General features: G+C 43.4%; 2 protein-coding genes across 4 annotated transcripts in view; one reads left to right on the top strand and one right to left on the bottom strand.

Moving 5' to 3' along the window:
* Positions 1-16,660, top strand: part of PEAR1 (platelet endothelial aggregation receptor 1) — a 67,066-nt gene that overhangs the window by 41,069 nt on the left and 9,337 nt on the right. For all 3 annotated transcript variants that reach the window (XM_033923612.1, XM_033923614.1, XM_033923613.1), the window contains exons 8-16: positions 32-168; positions 941-1,153; positions 2,271-2,445; positions 2,656-2,776; positions 4,163-4,326; positions 11,240-11,342; positions 11,820-11,966; positions 12,996-13,124; positions 15,213-15,341. In XM_033923612.1, coding sequence (XP_033779503.1) covers positions 32-168; positions 941-1,153; positions 2,271-2,445; positions 2,656-2,776; positions 4,163-4,326; positions 11,240-11,342; positions 11,820-11,966; positions 12,996-13,124; positions 15,213-15,341 — 1,318 coding nt within the window. The remainder of the gene's footprint in view (positions 1-31; positions 169-940; positions 1,154-2,270; positions 2,446-2,655; positions 2,777-4,162; positions 4,327-11,239; positions 11,343-11,819; positions 11,967-12,995; positions 13,125-15,212; positions 15,342-16,660) is intronic.
* Positions 1-16,660, bottom strand: part of LOC117349908 (leucine-rich repeat-containing protein 71-like) — a 53,817-nt gene that overhangs the window by 1,178 nt on the left and 35,979 nt on the right. The gene's annotated exons all lie outside the window — the stretch shown is intronic.

Consider the following 16,660-nt stretch of genomic DNA (forward strand, 5'->3'; position numbering starts at 1 on the left):
TAATAATTTCTACTGCTGTTTCCTTCCTCAGGGCTCAATTTGCTCATTCCCCTGCCCTGACGGACATTTTGGCAGTGGATGCTCGGAAACCTGCCACTGTCACAACCGAGGGCAGTGCGACTCAAACCACGGACAGTGCCTGTGCGCCCTGGGATACACCGGGGACCGGTGAGTACAGCTCCTGGGTCTGTGGTCACATCGTGGCATCAGGATCATCTTCGGAAGATTTTATCAGGCGGGATCAAAGGCTTCCCAAAATCCCACTTGCCTTTCAGCCACAGAAAGAGCTATCCCTCTCCTGCACCCCCTTCTCCCAAGCTCCATGGTTCACAGAGACCTTGCTTCTTTGGGGCAGAACTGTTAATGAGTTGGCCAGAAGGTCTACAATGAAATGTGTGACTTAGTAAAATCCACGCACTCTGAAGCAGATAACGAAAGCTCATTGTGGTTCCTCTATACCACTTCACTATGTTATTATGCGTTTGAAATAAGTGTTGTAATATTCAACACTGAACGTGGTATGGTCTCTTTAAAAGTAGTTTATGCCATAAAAAAGCATAAGAACAAGAATACTAACTTTCCATCAGTAAAAGGATGTGTTTATAAACAATTCTTTAGCAAAATTTTGGCATATCAAGCAGCAATGTGGGATAAACAAGTTGGTACCTACATATCTATTTCTACTTCTTATCTGGTTTTCAGAAATCGTTGAAAACATACTTGTTTGGCAAATATTTTGGCTAATCTACTGTCTTAGTTTGTTAACTGCACAGAACTGCAAGGTAGCTGAAGGTATATAATAATCTAGGTTGTGTTATATATTCTGCATTGCATTTCTAGAGCCGAGAGTGGAATGGGGGGGTACATTTCTAATTCCGTCACTTCCATGAGAATGGGAAGCTGGGTCTGTGCACTCATTCAGGTCTCCCTGCTTCTCCAGGTGCCGGGAGGAGTGCCCAATTGGGAAGTACGGACAGGACTGTGCTGAGGCGTGCGACTGCGTGAACGGAGCACGCTGCTTCCATATCAATGGGGCGTGCCTCTGCGAAGCCGGCTTCCATGGTGGCCGCTGTGAGGAACGCATGTGCCCTGATGACTTCTATGGGGTGGCCTGCAACATGCAGTGCGTCTGTGACCCCCACCATACCCAGAGGTAAGGGAATATCCCTCCCCCCTTCCTAACACCTACCCAAATTGGACCCACGCCCATCTTACCAGTTCATCACACAAACATAGCCCCATGGAGTGTGTATAGTACATCCCTTGAAATGCTAGAGCCTGATATTCAAAAAAAGATGAGCCCTAAGTTTATTTTCAGCCAAACTTAGGAGCATAAATTTTCAGCTGAAAATTCACCTTAATTTAGAAGCTTAGAGGTTATGCTTAGAAATTTAGGCCTTCATAAACTAACTTTTTTTCCCCATCCTAAATCCACCCCTGCTACCATCTACTCAGTGGCTTAGGAAGGATAGAGGGTGCCTGGGGTGGAGGTGCACTTCTGCGCCCCCATTGCCATGCTCCCTCCCCCACTTAGCACCTTAGGCTCCTCCTAGAGCACCACCTGCATGCACTGGGAGGGGCCTAAGGCCCTGATTGGCTCAGGCGCCTATGGGCCATCCCTTAGGGGGAAGGGGAAGGGCCACCATTAAGAAGAAGCAGGAGAGAGTGGACATCCTTCCTGCCTGATTTTCGATGAAAGGCATTGGGGGCGGTGTCAGGGGTGGAGGATTCTCGAGCTGGGGGAGTCTGGTCTGATCCCCCCCCCAAGCCAACTAGACCACCATGATTTTGTGGGAGGGGTCAGGGAGATTGGAAGACAGAGGGGCGCTAGGTGTCTGGGGTATCAGATTGGAAGACGCGCACACGGCAAGGGGTCGGAGAGGAGGAGAGGGTGGACCGCCCCCCCCCCCCCTACTATGCCATTGCATCTACTTTATATGCTCCTAAACTTTAAGAGTTCAGTGAAATTTTGAGTAAAAACGTATGCATTCAGCATAAATCTTTTGGAAATTGGGCCCCTAATACATATAAAGGAATCTGTTTTCCCTGGATATCTGTTAAACTTTGGGGGAGATAAATCTTCAGCTCCTGGAGAATCCTTCACTACCAGCTCTTTACTGCATTGCCATGAGTATTTTCTACTACTACTAATATTATTTTTAGAGCATTACCAGATGTACGCAGCACTGTTCAGAGTTACAAAGGAGAAGACCCTGCTCAAATGAGCTTACAATCTAAACAATCATGACAGACAACCTTTCCTCCCGCAGCTGTCACCCTATGAGCGGGGAGTGCACCTGTAAGCCAGGCTGGGCTGGGCTGCACTGCAATGAGACGTGTCCCCAGGGCTACTACGGAACCAGCTGCCAAGAGCCTTGTCTGTGCTTGAACGGGGGAGCCTGTGACAGTGAGAGCGGCCGCTGCCTGTGTGCGCCTGGGTACATGGTAAGTGCAAGACATGTACAAGTCTGGTGCAAGGCAAACATTCAGGTCTATGGCTGGTGTAACTGTCTCAGGTTATTTAGTACTCTGCAGTGGAGGCTGGATGCCCAGCTGCTGTTTTAGAATAGACTCAATGCTCAACAGAGATGCATGCTCCTTACAGAATTGGCCCCCGTCTGATCCCTGCAAGTAATGCCTATTTTTCTCCTGCAGGGGGAGCACTGCTCCAGTTACTGCCCCTCCGGGACCTATGGGGCTAACTGCTCCTTGCAATGCAACTGCAAAAATTTCCTGGCCTGCTCGCCCATTGATGGCACCTGCATTTGCAAAGAAGGTATGGCTCCAGTTTGGGCTGTTTCCTCTCACAGGTCAGCAGCAAGAGACAGGCATGGAGATGTGGTTCCCAGCTTGTTTTGAAGAGTGTGCCATAGATGCAAGCATGTCTGACAAATATTCTTCATGGGTATCCCAGCAAAGAGATTTCTTTGTGTCACTGTGCCATCTTTTGGAGCACTTTTAATGATGACCTTTAACCAATAAAAGATACTAACAGTGGGCAAATGGTAGCCAGACCTCCCCCCCCCTTCAAGGCCAACTCAAAGCATTAAAAATACCTGAGCTGGTGGGGATCCTCAAGTGGCAAGAACTCCTTCCTCTCCCACTTGCTCCAGCCTGTTGCTTTTTCTGTGCATTGCAAGCACGATGCTAGTGCTTGGACAGTGCCGTGGACTGGAGCAAGCAGAAGAGAGAATTCTTGCTGCCGGAGGATCCTTGCAGCTGTTGGGGCTTGAGGATCCCCACCAGCCATAACAAGAGCATGAGAATGCCACTGATAGGGAGTACAAAATCACTCTCCTATGAACTGTTCAAACTGCTTATGATAGTAATAATGTCTTCATGTATAGTCAAAAATATGCTCAGAGACATGAAAGCAAAAACAATGGGCGAATCCTAAGAATATCACCTTGCTACCCAGTCATTGCATATAATTGAACCAACATCAAAAAAGCTTTTTCTTCACTGCCAACGCAGTCAAACTTAATGATGTACTTGTTTAAATAGTCCTAACAAAGAAACTTTTCTTTGTTGAGTGTTCCGACGTGACCCATTTCGTTCCTGCATCAGGGAACCGATATGCAAATTTCAAGCACGAGTTTTTAAAGGTGGTTTTGTCTCAAAACAGTTGAAAATGCTCTTTGAAAAATGCAGGCTCCTTCCACTGATAGCCAGAGACAGAGAGTTGGTAGTGTAGGGGGTTGATAGTTGGTGGTGGTGAGTGATTTTTGCTGGATGTTCAGTGCCAGTTCATATCCAGGAAATAGCATAGAATATCCAGGTTTCCACAGTTAGCCATCTCTTATACAGTTAAGTACGATACTCAACACTGCATAAAGAGAGAACCGATTTAGCTGCTAAACTTAGGTGATTAAGTGTTGAATATCGGTTTCCAGCTTGAGGTGCTCTTGGAGGTTACAGAGCTTGCTGGTTGCTTCCTCCTGCAGGTCTTGATTTGTTTTGAAACCGATATTCTATTGATTTTCCACGAGAACAAACATACACACCAAGGGAGGTAAAGTGCCACTTCTTAGAGAGAAAATATGTTTACCAGTAGAAATTTAAATGAGGTTAAGAGACAGAAATACCTGGAACTGAAAGGGGGACTCGAGGAGCCTTCAGATGAATCCAGGGCCTTAATCTCTGTTTTGCTTCCCTGTTATAGGCTGGCAGCGAGGAGATTGTACTGTTCCCTGTGCCAAGGGCAGCTGGGGCTCTGGATGCAATGGGACCTGCCAATGTGCCAACGGCGCCACCTGCAGCCCAATCAGTGGACTCTGCACTTGCACGGCTGGATGGCATGGGGAGAAATGTGACCAGCCCTGTCAGGTATGTACGTAGCTTTAGTATAAGACTGAAAGGGCTCATGCCTCCCACACCGGATGACATGTTTGGACTGGCCGCTGAGAGGTAAAGTATAAAAGAGGAATATTCCCTGCAAAGCAGTGTCTCTCAAACTTTTTCAGCTCCAGCACACTGAATAGAGCAAATGTTTTTCGCAGCATAATATAAATGAAATGATAAAATTGCAAAACCAACAAAAAATTAAATTTGAGAGTTATTTATTTAAAGTTCTTTAAGCTGAAGTAGATAGTATAGAATTGCTCATCTGCGCCATGGATGAGCTTGTTATGGAGAGCAAATTAACTCAAAATGCGGCTCGATAATCGACAAGCAAACACGCATTTCATCATCCACCATCTACGGCCGTTTTGTTTATTTTGATTTAATTTCTGTCAGCTGAAAATCTAAGTTCGCAAAGATAAGATCCAAATGGTAACAACGGCTTGATTGCTTTGTTGCTCAAGTTAGGATAACTACTTGATATAAAAATAAAGTAAAATTCTGGAATCTCTCGTGAAACACCTGGAATCTCTTTGGGACACAGTTTGAGAGACCCTGCTGCAAAGTGTGCAGGCACTGCACCACCTTCCTCCTCACCAGGTACACACTTCCCTGATCCCGCCTGCCATGTGGGCGCCCCCCCACCCAATACCTCTAGTTGAAGTTGTTGGCTGTGACAGTCAATGTGCTCTTCGCGACCTTGTCAGTTCTCCCTCCGACGTCACTTCTTATGCCCGGCACCCAGAAGTGATGTTGGTGGGAGAGCCGACAGGGTCGCAAAGAGCACACTGACCGCTGCGAACAACTTCTTGAACTAGAGGTCTGGGGAAAGGGCAGGAGGGCACGCGTATGGAGGGAAGGAATGGGAAGAGGTGTAGGGGGGGGAGAGGAGGGGTGGCAGCGCCCTCACCAACATGGCGACCCCTCACCTCCACCCCTTTTATTACGCCAATGGACATTATACTCTGGCCACACTGCAGTTTGACCAGATTATGGGTCCACTGAGTGGAATTCATCTGGTAGGATGAAAAGTGTCTGTAAGGGAGAATACTGCATCTATGGACTCTTAACCATGAAAACACCCGAAAATGTCTTTTCACTGGCGCTGTACTGAACAGTGATGTGTGAAGGGGGCTCAGTGGGAATGCAGGAAGCTTATAGGAAAACACAGTGAGTCTCTCAGAAACTGGCAGATGATCTCCCAACAGGTTACAGTTTATTTGCTACACTGCAATTATTAAAAAGATTGTGAAACCAAAGTGGTTTACAATGAAAAGAGTTAAAGATGATAAAAATCAATAAGGACAAACAGGGTAACTCAACCATGACAAAACAAACATAATTGGCGATAAAGGGAAGGAAAGATTTGCAATCTATTACGGAGAAAAACAGAAAGGAAGACGACAAAAGGTAAAGGGGAGTAGAAAACCCGTATTAGCATGAAATCAATTAATTAAACCCCCTTTTTACTAAACCACGATAGGCTTTTTTAGCACAGGGAGCCACGCTGAATGCTGCGCGCTGCCCCTGACGCTATCGCGGTTTAGTAAAAAAGGGGAGGAGGAGTTAATTAATTAATTATTTTCTAAAATTTCTAAACCATTTGAACCAAAGCGGTTTCCATATAAAACCTTCATAATATTTCATTGGACGTCACATCACATCAATTCTGTCCATTACATTCAGAATTCCACTGAAAATCTCTCCACACACAACATTTAAATGCAACACCCTAAACAGAGTGCGAGAATTCAAATCCTACAAATGCTAAGTCAATATTGTAATGTAATGTAATGTAATTTATTTCTTATATACCGCTACATCCGTTAGGTTCTAAGCGGTTTGAAGAAAATATACATTAAGATTATAAATGAGAAGTAAGAAGGTACTTAAAAATTCCCTTACTGTCCCGAAGGCTCACAATCTAACTAAAGTACCTGGAAATTAATAAAGAAGAGAAAATAAAGATGGTTGAAAAAAGAAAAATTCTATGTGAACTTATAGGATGGAAATTAAACTGACAGTGAAGAACTGTATGAAAAATACATATGGAATGCAGTTAGAGAGGGTAGGTTACAATCTATTGATGGTATTTGTTTAATTGGAAGGTGTTAAGGTGGGTAATTTGGGGGAAGGTTATCTGAAGGTAGGTGAATCTTCTGGAGGTAAAAGAGGAGGGGTTAAGATATTTGGATGAATTTTTTGAAAAGCAGGGTTTTGATTTCTTTTCTGAATGTTTTGAGGTTGTCTGATATTGTCATAAGATTGGAGATGGAATGGTTGATTTTTGCTGCTTGTGTTGCCAGAAGGTTGTCAAACATTTTCTTGCGATGTGTGCCTTTGAGTGGAGGGAAGGCGAAAGGGTTCGAGGTTCTTCTGTGTCTTGAGGTGGAGATTTGGTTTAAGCGGTTGTTTAGATAGGAGGGGGAAGAGCCGTGTAATGCTTTGAATATCAGGCAGTAGAATTTGAATTGGATTCGTGCTTGTATGGGTAGCCAGTGAGAGTCTAAGAAGGCAGTTGTTATGTGATCATATTTTTTGAGTGAGTAGATCAATCTGAGGGCGGTGTTTTGTATGGTCTGGAGTTGTTTTATCATAGTGACTGGACAAGGAAGATATAGGGAGTTGCAATAATCCAGCAGACCTAAGACTAGGGATTGGACGATTAGTCTAAATTGTGCTTGGTCAAAGAATTTTCTGATTTTACGGAGATTTCTCATGGTTAGAAAAGCTTTCTGGGTTGTTTTGTTGATCTGGGGCTGCATTGTGCAACATCTGTCTATCGTAACTCCTAGGAGTTTTAGTTCGGGTTGTATTGGGTATTTGGTATTTTTGATTTTCAGTTCAGTGATGGTAGGAGTTTGGGCTTTTTCGAGCAAAAGGAATTTTGTTTTTTCAGAATTTAGTTTTAGTTTGTGATCCATCATCCATTTTTCTACTGTGTCTAAGGTTGTTTCTAGCTTTGTTGTGGTGGTGGTTTCTGATGGGTCGAAGGGGAGGATTATGGTGATGTCATCAGCATAGCTGAAAGATGTGACATCTAGGGTATCTAAAGTGGCTCCTAGGGAGGAGATAAAGAGGTTGAAGAGCGTAGGTGAGAGAGGTGATCCTTGTGGAACTCCGCAGGGATTTGTCCATGGTTCTGATTTTATATCATTGTATTTTACCCTGTAGGTTCTAGATTTGAGGAACCCCTGAAACCATTTGTAGACCTTGCCTGAGATTCCTATGGCGTCGAGAATTTGTAGTAGTAAGGTGTGGTCAACTAGGTCAAATGCTGCGGAGAGGTCTAATTGTATTAATATCATTTTTTTACCTTTACTGATGTGTTGTCGGGCTGTATCTAGTAATGTGACAAGTAGTGTTTCTGTGCTATGGTTAGTTCGGAATCCTGATTGTGAGGGGTGGAGTAGGTTATGTTTTTCCAGATATTCGGTGAGGTATTGTGCCACTAGGCCTTCTATTATTTTAACATACAATGGTATTGAAGCGATAGGTCTGTAGTTGGAGGGGCTATCTATTGGGCCTTTGTGATCCTTTATGATTGGAGTGATAAAGATCTCTCCTAGGTCCTGTGGGAATTGGCCTTCTGTCAATGTGGTTTGAATCCATAGCATGAAGTTGGTTTTGAATGTAGTGGAGGCGTTTGATAATATGTAGGTGGGGCAATTATTTAGGTCACTGGAAGCATGGCTGTATTTATTGTAGAGTCGGTTCATATCCGACCAGACTAGAATTGGGAAATCGGACCAGCTTCTGTCTGCTACGATGGCTTCGCTAGTTGATGGGTTTGTTGTTATCTTTTCTAGATGGGTGTGTGTGTTGATGAATGTAGATCTGATATTGGTGATCTTGTTTTTGAAATGGTCTGCTAGGTGGATGGCTGTTGGTGGGTTGATACCTTGGGTGGAGAGGTAAGTTTTGGTATCTGTGAGGTTCTTTACTAGATTAAATAGCTTTTTTGTGTCTGGGGTTTTTTTGCCTATCATTTTGGAGTAGTAGGCTTTTCGTTTTTCCTTGAGTTTGGTTTTGTATTGATTAATTTGGTATCTCCATGCAGTTTTAGTGTGTTCTAAACTCTTGTTTTTTTTCCAGACTCTTTCTAGTTGTCTGCAGAGCTTTTTAGATTGGAGAAGTTCGGTGTCGAACCATTTATCAGAAGGTCTGCATATTTTGAATTTTAGTTTTTCTGGGGCTAGCTCATTTAGAATGGTTTCGCTTATGGATCTCCATTGGGATATAAATTCGTTGGGAGCTATGTTGGTGGTGGCGTGGTCTGCTTTATCCCAGAATATGGAGGGTTCGATTTTTTGGCGTGTTTTGAAGGAGGTTTTTATTGGAGGTTGTTTGTTAATGCTTTGAGGCCAGTTGATGTCAAAGGTGTATTTATAGTGATCTGACCAAAGGGAGGGGTGCCATGCCCCATTAGAGATATTGATTTTGGGTTTGTGAGGATGTTGGGTCATATAAGCAGCAAGATCTAATTGGTGTCCTTTTTCGTGTGTGGATTGGGGATTGAGGATCTGGTAGTTTAGTGCATTGAGATATGAGAGTAAATTTATTACTTGTTTTGAGGTGTGATCTTCTAGATGGGGTTTATGTCTCCTAGGAGAAGGTTATGAGGTGATGTTAGGGAGTTCTGGTAAATAAATTCTTCAAGCGCTTGTTTGTTGTCATTCCATTTTCTTGGTGTTGAGTAACAGAGGATGCATGTTAGAGTTTCTATGAGAGAATCTTCGGATAGTTGACAGGCTAGGAGATCTAGGTGGGGAGTGGAGTGTTTGTCTAGGGTCTTTATATTGATGTTGTTTTTGAGTATGATGGCTAGGCCTCCACCACGTTTTTTTTTCCTGCAGATTAATTCAATTTTATAACCCATTGGGCAGAGTTCTGTGATGGAGGGATCGGATTCTGAGGTTAACCAGGTTTCGGATAGGAATAAGCAGCTTAGTTGTTTTTTAATTATCCAGTCCTTAATAAGGTCTGCTTTTGTGCTTATTGATCTGATGTTCATATATGCACAGGATAATGTAGTGTTAAGTGTTTGGGGAGTGGGTGAGCAGTTTGGGTGGAGGAGATTTTCTTTGGTTAGTGGGTGATAGTTGTGGTTTATCGATTTTGGTTTTAGGGTTGGTCTATTTCTCCAGTTGGTTGGTATGCTGATATGGTTGAGTGAGGAGCAGTCTATCAAGTTTCTGGGCGAGTATAGTTTTCTGGTAGGTGGAGGGAATCTATGGGATTTTGTTAAGGTTGGGATAGAGGATGTATGATATCCTTCTGCTTTTCTGTTGGTTAGGAGTAGGAAGAATATTAAATGTAGGAGTGTGATTGTAGATAAACTGGGAGGCATAGTGATTTTTGTTTAGGGAGTCAGAGAGTCTGGAGTTAGGTACTTGGTGTGCGGCTATCAATATTATGTAGGGTATTGCTGGTTCATGGGGAGCTAATAGTGTTAAGTAGGATTAAGGAGATCTATCAATGGGATATAAGAGTATCGGCAGTAGCAATTTGTCTATGCTTGTCAGGTAGTTTTGGAGATAAACAGTAAATATTCAGTACAATTTCATCAAAAGGCATCCAGAATGAGAGCAAAAAAGTCAAATTTCATCAAGCAATAATAAACTTTTATTGATCATGACAGGAGTCGCCTTACCAGGAATTGGAAAAATTACAGTAGACTTAACTATACCTTCTGGTGGAATTTGTTGTGGAAAGAACAATTGCCATACAACAAGGAAATTATAATAATTTTAAAATGATTTGGGGGCCATTGACAAATTATTGCAATGATTAGACACCATTTTCCATTGAAAGTAAATTTATACACAGGGGGGAGGGGGGATGGTATAAAGCTCTATTAAAGGTTTAATCAAAATATCAAAATATAATATTTATATGGTATTTTTGTTTAAAATATTTGTGGGAAGGGTGGGTGGGGAGGGAATAAATTTATGTATTTAAGATGATAATAGAAAGAAATTCAAGTGATATATACAAGTTTTAAATGATGTAATATTATATACTTGATGTAAGATGGAAAAATGAATAAAGAATTTTGGAAGAAAAAAAAAAAAGGCATCCAGAAACAGTTGTGTTTTCAGCATCTTTTCAAACTGCAGGCGCTCAAGAAAAGGATCTGGGTGTCAACGTAGACAATACGATGAAATCTTCCGCCCAATGTGCAGCGGCGGCCAAAAAAGCAAATAAGATGCTAGGAATTATTAAAAAAGACTAAGAATGTTATAATGCCCCTGAATCGCTCCATGGTGCGACCTCACCTGGAGTATTGCATTCAATTCTGGTCTCCTTAGCTCAAGAAAGGTATAGTGGCGCTAGAAAAGGTTCAAAGTAGAGCAACCAAGATGGTAAAGGGGATGGAACTCCTCTCGTATGAGGAAAGACGAAAACGGTTAGGGCTCTTCAGCTTGGAAAAGAGACGGCTGAGGGAGGAGATAGGATTGAAGTCTACGACATCCTGAGTGGATCGATATTTTCACTCCGTCAAAAATGACAAAGACTAGGGGGCACTCGATGAAAAAGCAGAATCTCATACACACCCACAGCTGGTACCAATCCCTGTAAAATCCAAGACCATCTGCCTGAAAGAGTCAAGTGATGATTAGAGGAACGAAGGTTCCTTTGAGGTGAGTAGGGGGGTCAGATGGCTAGCCAGGAAAAAGGGAAAACCTGAAGGCTGAATCTGGTCATGAGTTCCTCTTACAGGTCACGATGCCTATTATTAGAATAGCTCAGCCACTATAACCAAAGTGTGGCTTTCAAGACCTCAAAAGTCCTCTGTTCTGACAAGCAAAGTGATGATAAACCTCTGACTGGCCACCTCTACCGTCGGGCTCTGCTTTGGTTTTAACGAAGTACTTTCTTCCTCTTTCTCTGGCAGAATGGCACATACGGACCGGGCTGTGGTGGCCAGTGTGAGTGCCAGCATGCTACCGGCTGTGATTCTATCAGTGGACAATGCCGCTGCCTGCCAGGCTGGACAGGTAAAGGGAAAATGCTATGAGATGAAGAGAATTCACATTGATACCACTGAGCTGACAAGTTTCAGACAGGTCAAAAGACTTATAAAAAAAATTAAAAAACCAAACTCCTCCAGCTACTAATGCTTTTTCAGGGATCATCATAATGGTGAGTTTTGGTGCCCACTGTAATTACAGGTGTGGAATTTGTTGTTTTTTTCCCCACCACATCCTTTATATGAGCATAGCGTGGTTTTTAGCACCGGCCATGGTGGTAACAGCTCTATGAGCATTCGAGCTGGTGCTACAAACCACCCTATGATTTTGTAAAAAAAGGGGGGGGGGACTTGACTAACAATTCTCTCCCCTTTATTGTCTCTGCCCTTTTTTTATTTACTGCCTTACTGTGGGTGCAATCAAAGTGGTTTTCCGTATCTGTCCCCATCTATCCCTCTCACAATCCTTTCCCCTCTCTCTCTCTCCCACCTGACAATTTCCCAGGGCTGCGCTGTAACCTGCCCTGTGAGGAAGGGCACTGGGGCCAGAACTGCAACATGACCTGTGACTGCAAGAATGGAGCCACATGTCTGCCCGTGGATGGCACCTGTATCTGTGTGCCTGGGTACCAAGGGCCAACCTGCCAACACAGTGAGTTCAGTAATTACCACTATTTATTTATTTTACTTGCATAAGATCAGTTCCTCAAAGAAATGCATCTACAAATAATTGTGTTTTCAGCATTTTACTAAATGAGCTCTTATCTCTACATTTTTTAATTTGACCAACCAATCAGGCTATTCCACAACTTAACTCCTGCACATGTAAAAGTCATGGCATCCGTTTCCACATATTTAGGGTTAGCCTTCGTTCTCAGCAATGCTGAACTTTCCAAGCGCAGTGATCTTAATGGTTGATACACAGACATCAAACCCTTCAAAAATTGAGGGATCGTGCCATATAAAAATTGGTGACATATCATAATTGCTTTGTATTGAATTCTAAATGCAACTGGCAGCCAATGCAGTTGTCGGAGATATAGAGTAATATGTTTTAATTACTAAAATGAAAATAAATCAATTTTCTTACCTTAGTTGCCTGGTGATTTTAAAGACGGCGCAAAATGAATAGAAAAATAAAATCACAAAGCAAACAAAAGTAAGAAAATTGATTTATTTTCATTTTAGTAATTAAAACATGTCAGTTCTGAGAATTTATTTCTGCCGTCTATATTTGCTACTGTATGAGTATAGAAGGAAACGTGAGGGGGGGACGCTTTATGCGATTAAAAATTTTAATCATGATTAATTGCGATGAATCGATGTGCAGCCCTAATAAAAAGAAAAATCAAATTTAAAAGATGCATACGTAAAAAATAAAATAAAGAAAAAGGACAACACTGGAGGAAGATCAACTTTGCAGCTGAATTCAAAACAGACTTGTATTTTGATGATGGATATTGCTGTTAGAGACATTGTAACCTACGTGAACATTTCCTACCAAAAGGCAGGAGTAAATTGAAATTGCTGGTGAGGAGCTGGTTCCAGTAGTCTTAAGTGGGAAATGATGAGAGATTGGAGAAGGGTTTTCGTAGTCTTCAGATATCCTTTGTTGGGAGAACGTCTCTGTTTGCTGTAAAACAGTGAGGGGATGACTCCTGGTTATTCTTTCTCGTTCCAGCTTGCCCGTCTGGCCGGTATGGCAAAAAATGTATTGGACTGTGTAAATGCTCCAACCACTCCAGCTGCGACCCAGTGGATGGTTCCTGTAGCTGTTTCTCAGGGTGGATGGGCAGCGAGTGCACCCAAAGTAAGTTTATGTGCAGTCTTATATCCAGGATTCCTTGCAAAAGTTCAAATTGGCACTTAAAACATGGCTGTTTGACCAAGTGTTTAGGGTCTCTCGGGGTCTGACTGCTGTGATTCTCGGAATCTCTGTATTAATTCCCTTTTCGGTTTGTATATTATGTTTGCATGTGTGTCCACCATAAACTCCCCCCCCCCGCCTTCATAGCATCCAAGCTTCAACCACACAACCCCAACCGCAGTGACTCAGAGAGATGACTCAGCATCCCCCCCTCCCCAAGAAGATCTCTCAAAATGGAAACAGCAAGCAAATGCTCCTGCAGCCCACTAGAGAACCAATTACCTACTCAGCTCAGATCATTGGACTCGCCGATGGCCTTCCGAAGAGCATTCAAGACCCTCCTTTTCCACTAACGATGCCATGCAGACAAACCCCTTCTGTAGACCTCTGTCTGTGACCGCATGGCCTTATCTTATGCTATGAAGGTCTTACTGTAACCCGTTCTGAGCTTATGGGAAGACGGGATAAAAATCCAAGGGGTCCATTTACTAAGGCGCGCTAATCGATTTAGTGCACGCCTAAATGCTAAGGTGCCCATAGAATATAATGGGTGCCTTACGGCTGGTTCTATCCTATCAAGATTTGTCGTTCCTTTACATTATTTTAAGCTTGTGCATCGCCTTTGATCTACTACCATAGTTAAGGGCAGTAGAGTAAGTTTGAAATCCTCATCGAGTGGAATTCTAGGTGGGTTACAAATACTATAAGGCAGTGGTTCCCAAACCTGTCCTGGGGGACCCCCCAGCCAGTCAGGTTTTCAAGATATCCCTAATGAATATGCATGAGAGAGATTTGCATACCTGTCACTTCCATTATATGCAAATCTCTCTCATGCATATTCATTAGGGATATCTTGAAAACCTGACTGGCTGGGGGGTCCCCCAGGACAGGTTTGGGAACCACTGCTATAAGGGTTGAATCAGATGAACATTCTTAATAGTATTTCTTGAAAATGGCTATATTGTACATTTCTATGACATTATGTCGGTGGGCTTAAGCCTGTGAAACCAAGATTGCATTAGTCCTTTTGAAAATGCCATGGTTTTAGATATTAGCTGTGACTCAGATCGCTGTGGGAACCGAGTTCCAGTTTTTTGCAGTCTGATAGCTGAGAGATTTACAGTGAGATTTTTTTTTTGTATTTTATGCCCTTCGTAGCTGGGAAAGACAGAGAACATAAGAACATAAGAAATGCCTCTACTGGGTCAGACCTGAGGTCCATCGTGCCCAGCAGTCCGCTCATGCGGCGGCCCAACAGGTCCAGGACCTGTGCAGTAATCCTCTATCTATACCCCTCTATTCCCTTTTCCAGCAGAAAGTTGTCCAATTCCCTCTTGAACCCCAGTACCGTACTCTGCCCTATCACGCCCTCTGGAAGCGCATTCCAGGTGTCCACCACACACTGGGTAAAGAAGAACTTCCTAGCATTCGTTCTGAATCTGTCCCCTTTCAACTTTTCTGAATGCCCTCTTGTTCTTTTATTTTTTGAAAGTGTGAAGAATCTGTCCCTCTCTACTCTCTCTATGCCCTTCATGATCTTGTAAGTCTCTATCATATCCCCTCTAAGTCTTCTCTTCTCCAGGGAAAAAAGTCCCAGTTTTTCCAATCTCTCAGCGTATGAAAGTCAGTCGGTTTACGTTACGGTGACTTTCTGTTCTGCCTAATGTGTCAGTGACTCTTGGGAAGCTATATGGAGTGACTGCCCTGGGTAGACTTCACCAGAGGCCTTCCCTCTACTGTGTGGGAGAAGTGCAGAAGTGAATGACCTGGTGGATGCCATTGTAGCAAGGATTCAGGGTGTAATGCTTGGTAGGAAATCTGGTAACCTGGGTTAATGTGGAGGGTGCAATACTTTAGCTTGAACTATTAGCTTTGTTATGCTGTACAGGTGGGGGGGGGGGGGGTTGTGCCATGAGCTACCACTTTAAGATTGACTTGAATATGAATTTGTTGATTATTTGATGTTTCACTCTTCTAACACTGCTGATGTTTGTTTTCACTTGTTCACTGACTCTTCGCCATCTCCTCCAGCCTGTCCTTGGGGTTTCTGGGGGACAGGCTGTGCTCAGCTTTGCCACTGTCAGAACGAAGGGAAGTGTAACCCCACCCGGGGAGAATGCTCCTGCCCCCCAGGATGGAGTGGCAGATACTGCTCTCAAGGTAGGATCTGCAGCTTATTCCTCCTCTGCTCAAGTCTGTTCTTCTCTCTTCTCCTTTCCTCTTTCCACGTTGCTTTCTTCCTTCTCCACTCCACCCCCCCCCCCTCCCTTACCTCCTCCACTTCTGTTTCCCAAAGGGCAGGCAGAAAACACAGGCATCACTTGCAGAATTCCATCCAATGGGGGTAGAGCATGCAAATTTAACTCATTGTGGATATCTTGAGAACTAGATTGGCTGGGTGTGTCCCAAAGAACCAAGGCCAATTGGCAAAGCCACCAAATAGATATGAATTTTGGATATGAACTGAACTCAGGTCAAGTTAAATTCATGTGCAGCAGATATTTCCCTTTCCCTGGAGGACTCGCAACTAGAGAATGACACCGGCACAAAATTTTTTCCTGACCCCTGCGGGAACTCATTTTCCCATCCCATCTCCGCGAGTTCTTTTCCTGGCTCCTTTCCTCATCCGGACAAGCCTCAAACCCTTTAAAATCCTAAGTAGCAACTTTCTAGAACTCGGATTGTGATGTCATAATGCCTCATTCCACCAATGCCTAAGCTCCATCCTCATCCGCACAAGCCTCAACCGCTTTAAAATCCTAAGTACCAACATTGTAGAGCTGAGATTGTGATGTCATAATGCCTCATTCCACCAATGCCTAAGCTCCGTCTTCATCCGTACAAGCCTCAAACGCTTTAAAATCATAAGTAGCAACATTCTAGAGCTGAGATTGTGATGTCATAATGCCTCATTTCACCAATGCCTAAGCTCCGTCTTCATCCGTACAAGCCTCAAACGCTTTAAAATCATAAGTAGCAACATTCTAGAGCTGAGATTGTGATGTCATAATGCCTCATTCCACCAATGCCTAAGCTCCGTCCTAATCCGTACAAGCCTCAAACGCTTTAAAATCATAAGTAGCAACATTGTAGAGCTCAGATTGTGATGTCATAATGCCTCATTCCACCAATGCCTAAGCTCCTTCCAATCCTAAGTGTTCGAGGCTTGTGCGGTTAAGGCAGAGCTTACAGGAATGGGACAGGGAAATTGAGTTCCTGTGTGGGACAGGGACCAATTTGTCTCCGTGTCATTCTCTGCTCACAACGGAGGGTTAAGTGATTTGTCTAGGTCAGCTCTTTCCATCTACAGTTGCACATTCTCATGCGTAATCTTATTTGTTAAAGAACTGTCCTCTCTATGGCCAGCCAGGCTTGGATGAGGGAAAGGGTGAGAAGACCAAGGGCAGTGCCTTCAGAAAACAGGTCCACAGATAAGTGAAACTGGCAATCTGTGAACTAGCCATGGTGCTGAAATCTCT

This window comes from Geotrypetes seraphini, chromosome 16 (assembly GCF_902459505.1).
Source record: "Geotrypetes seraphini chromosome 16, aGeoSer1.1, whole genome shotgun sequence".
Taxonomy (NCBI): domain Eukaryota; kingdom Metazoa; phylum Chordata; class Amphibia; order Gymnophiona; family Dermophiidae; genus Geotrypetes; species Geotrypetes seraphini.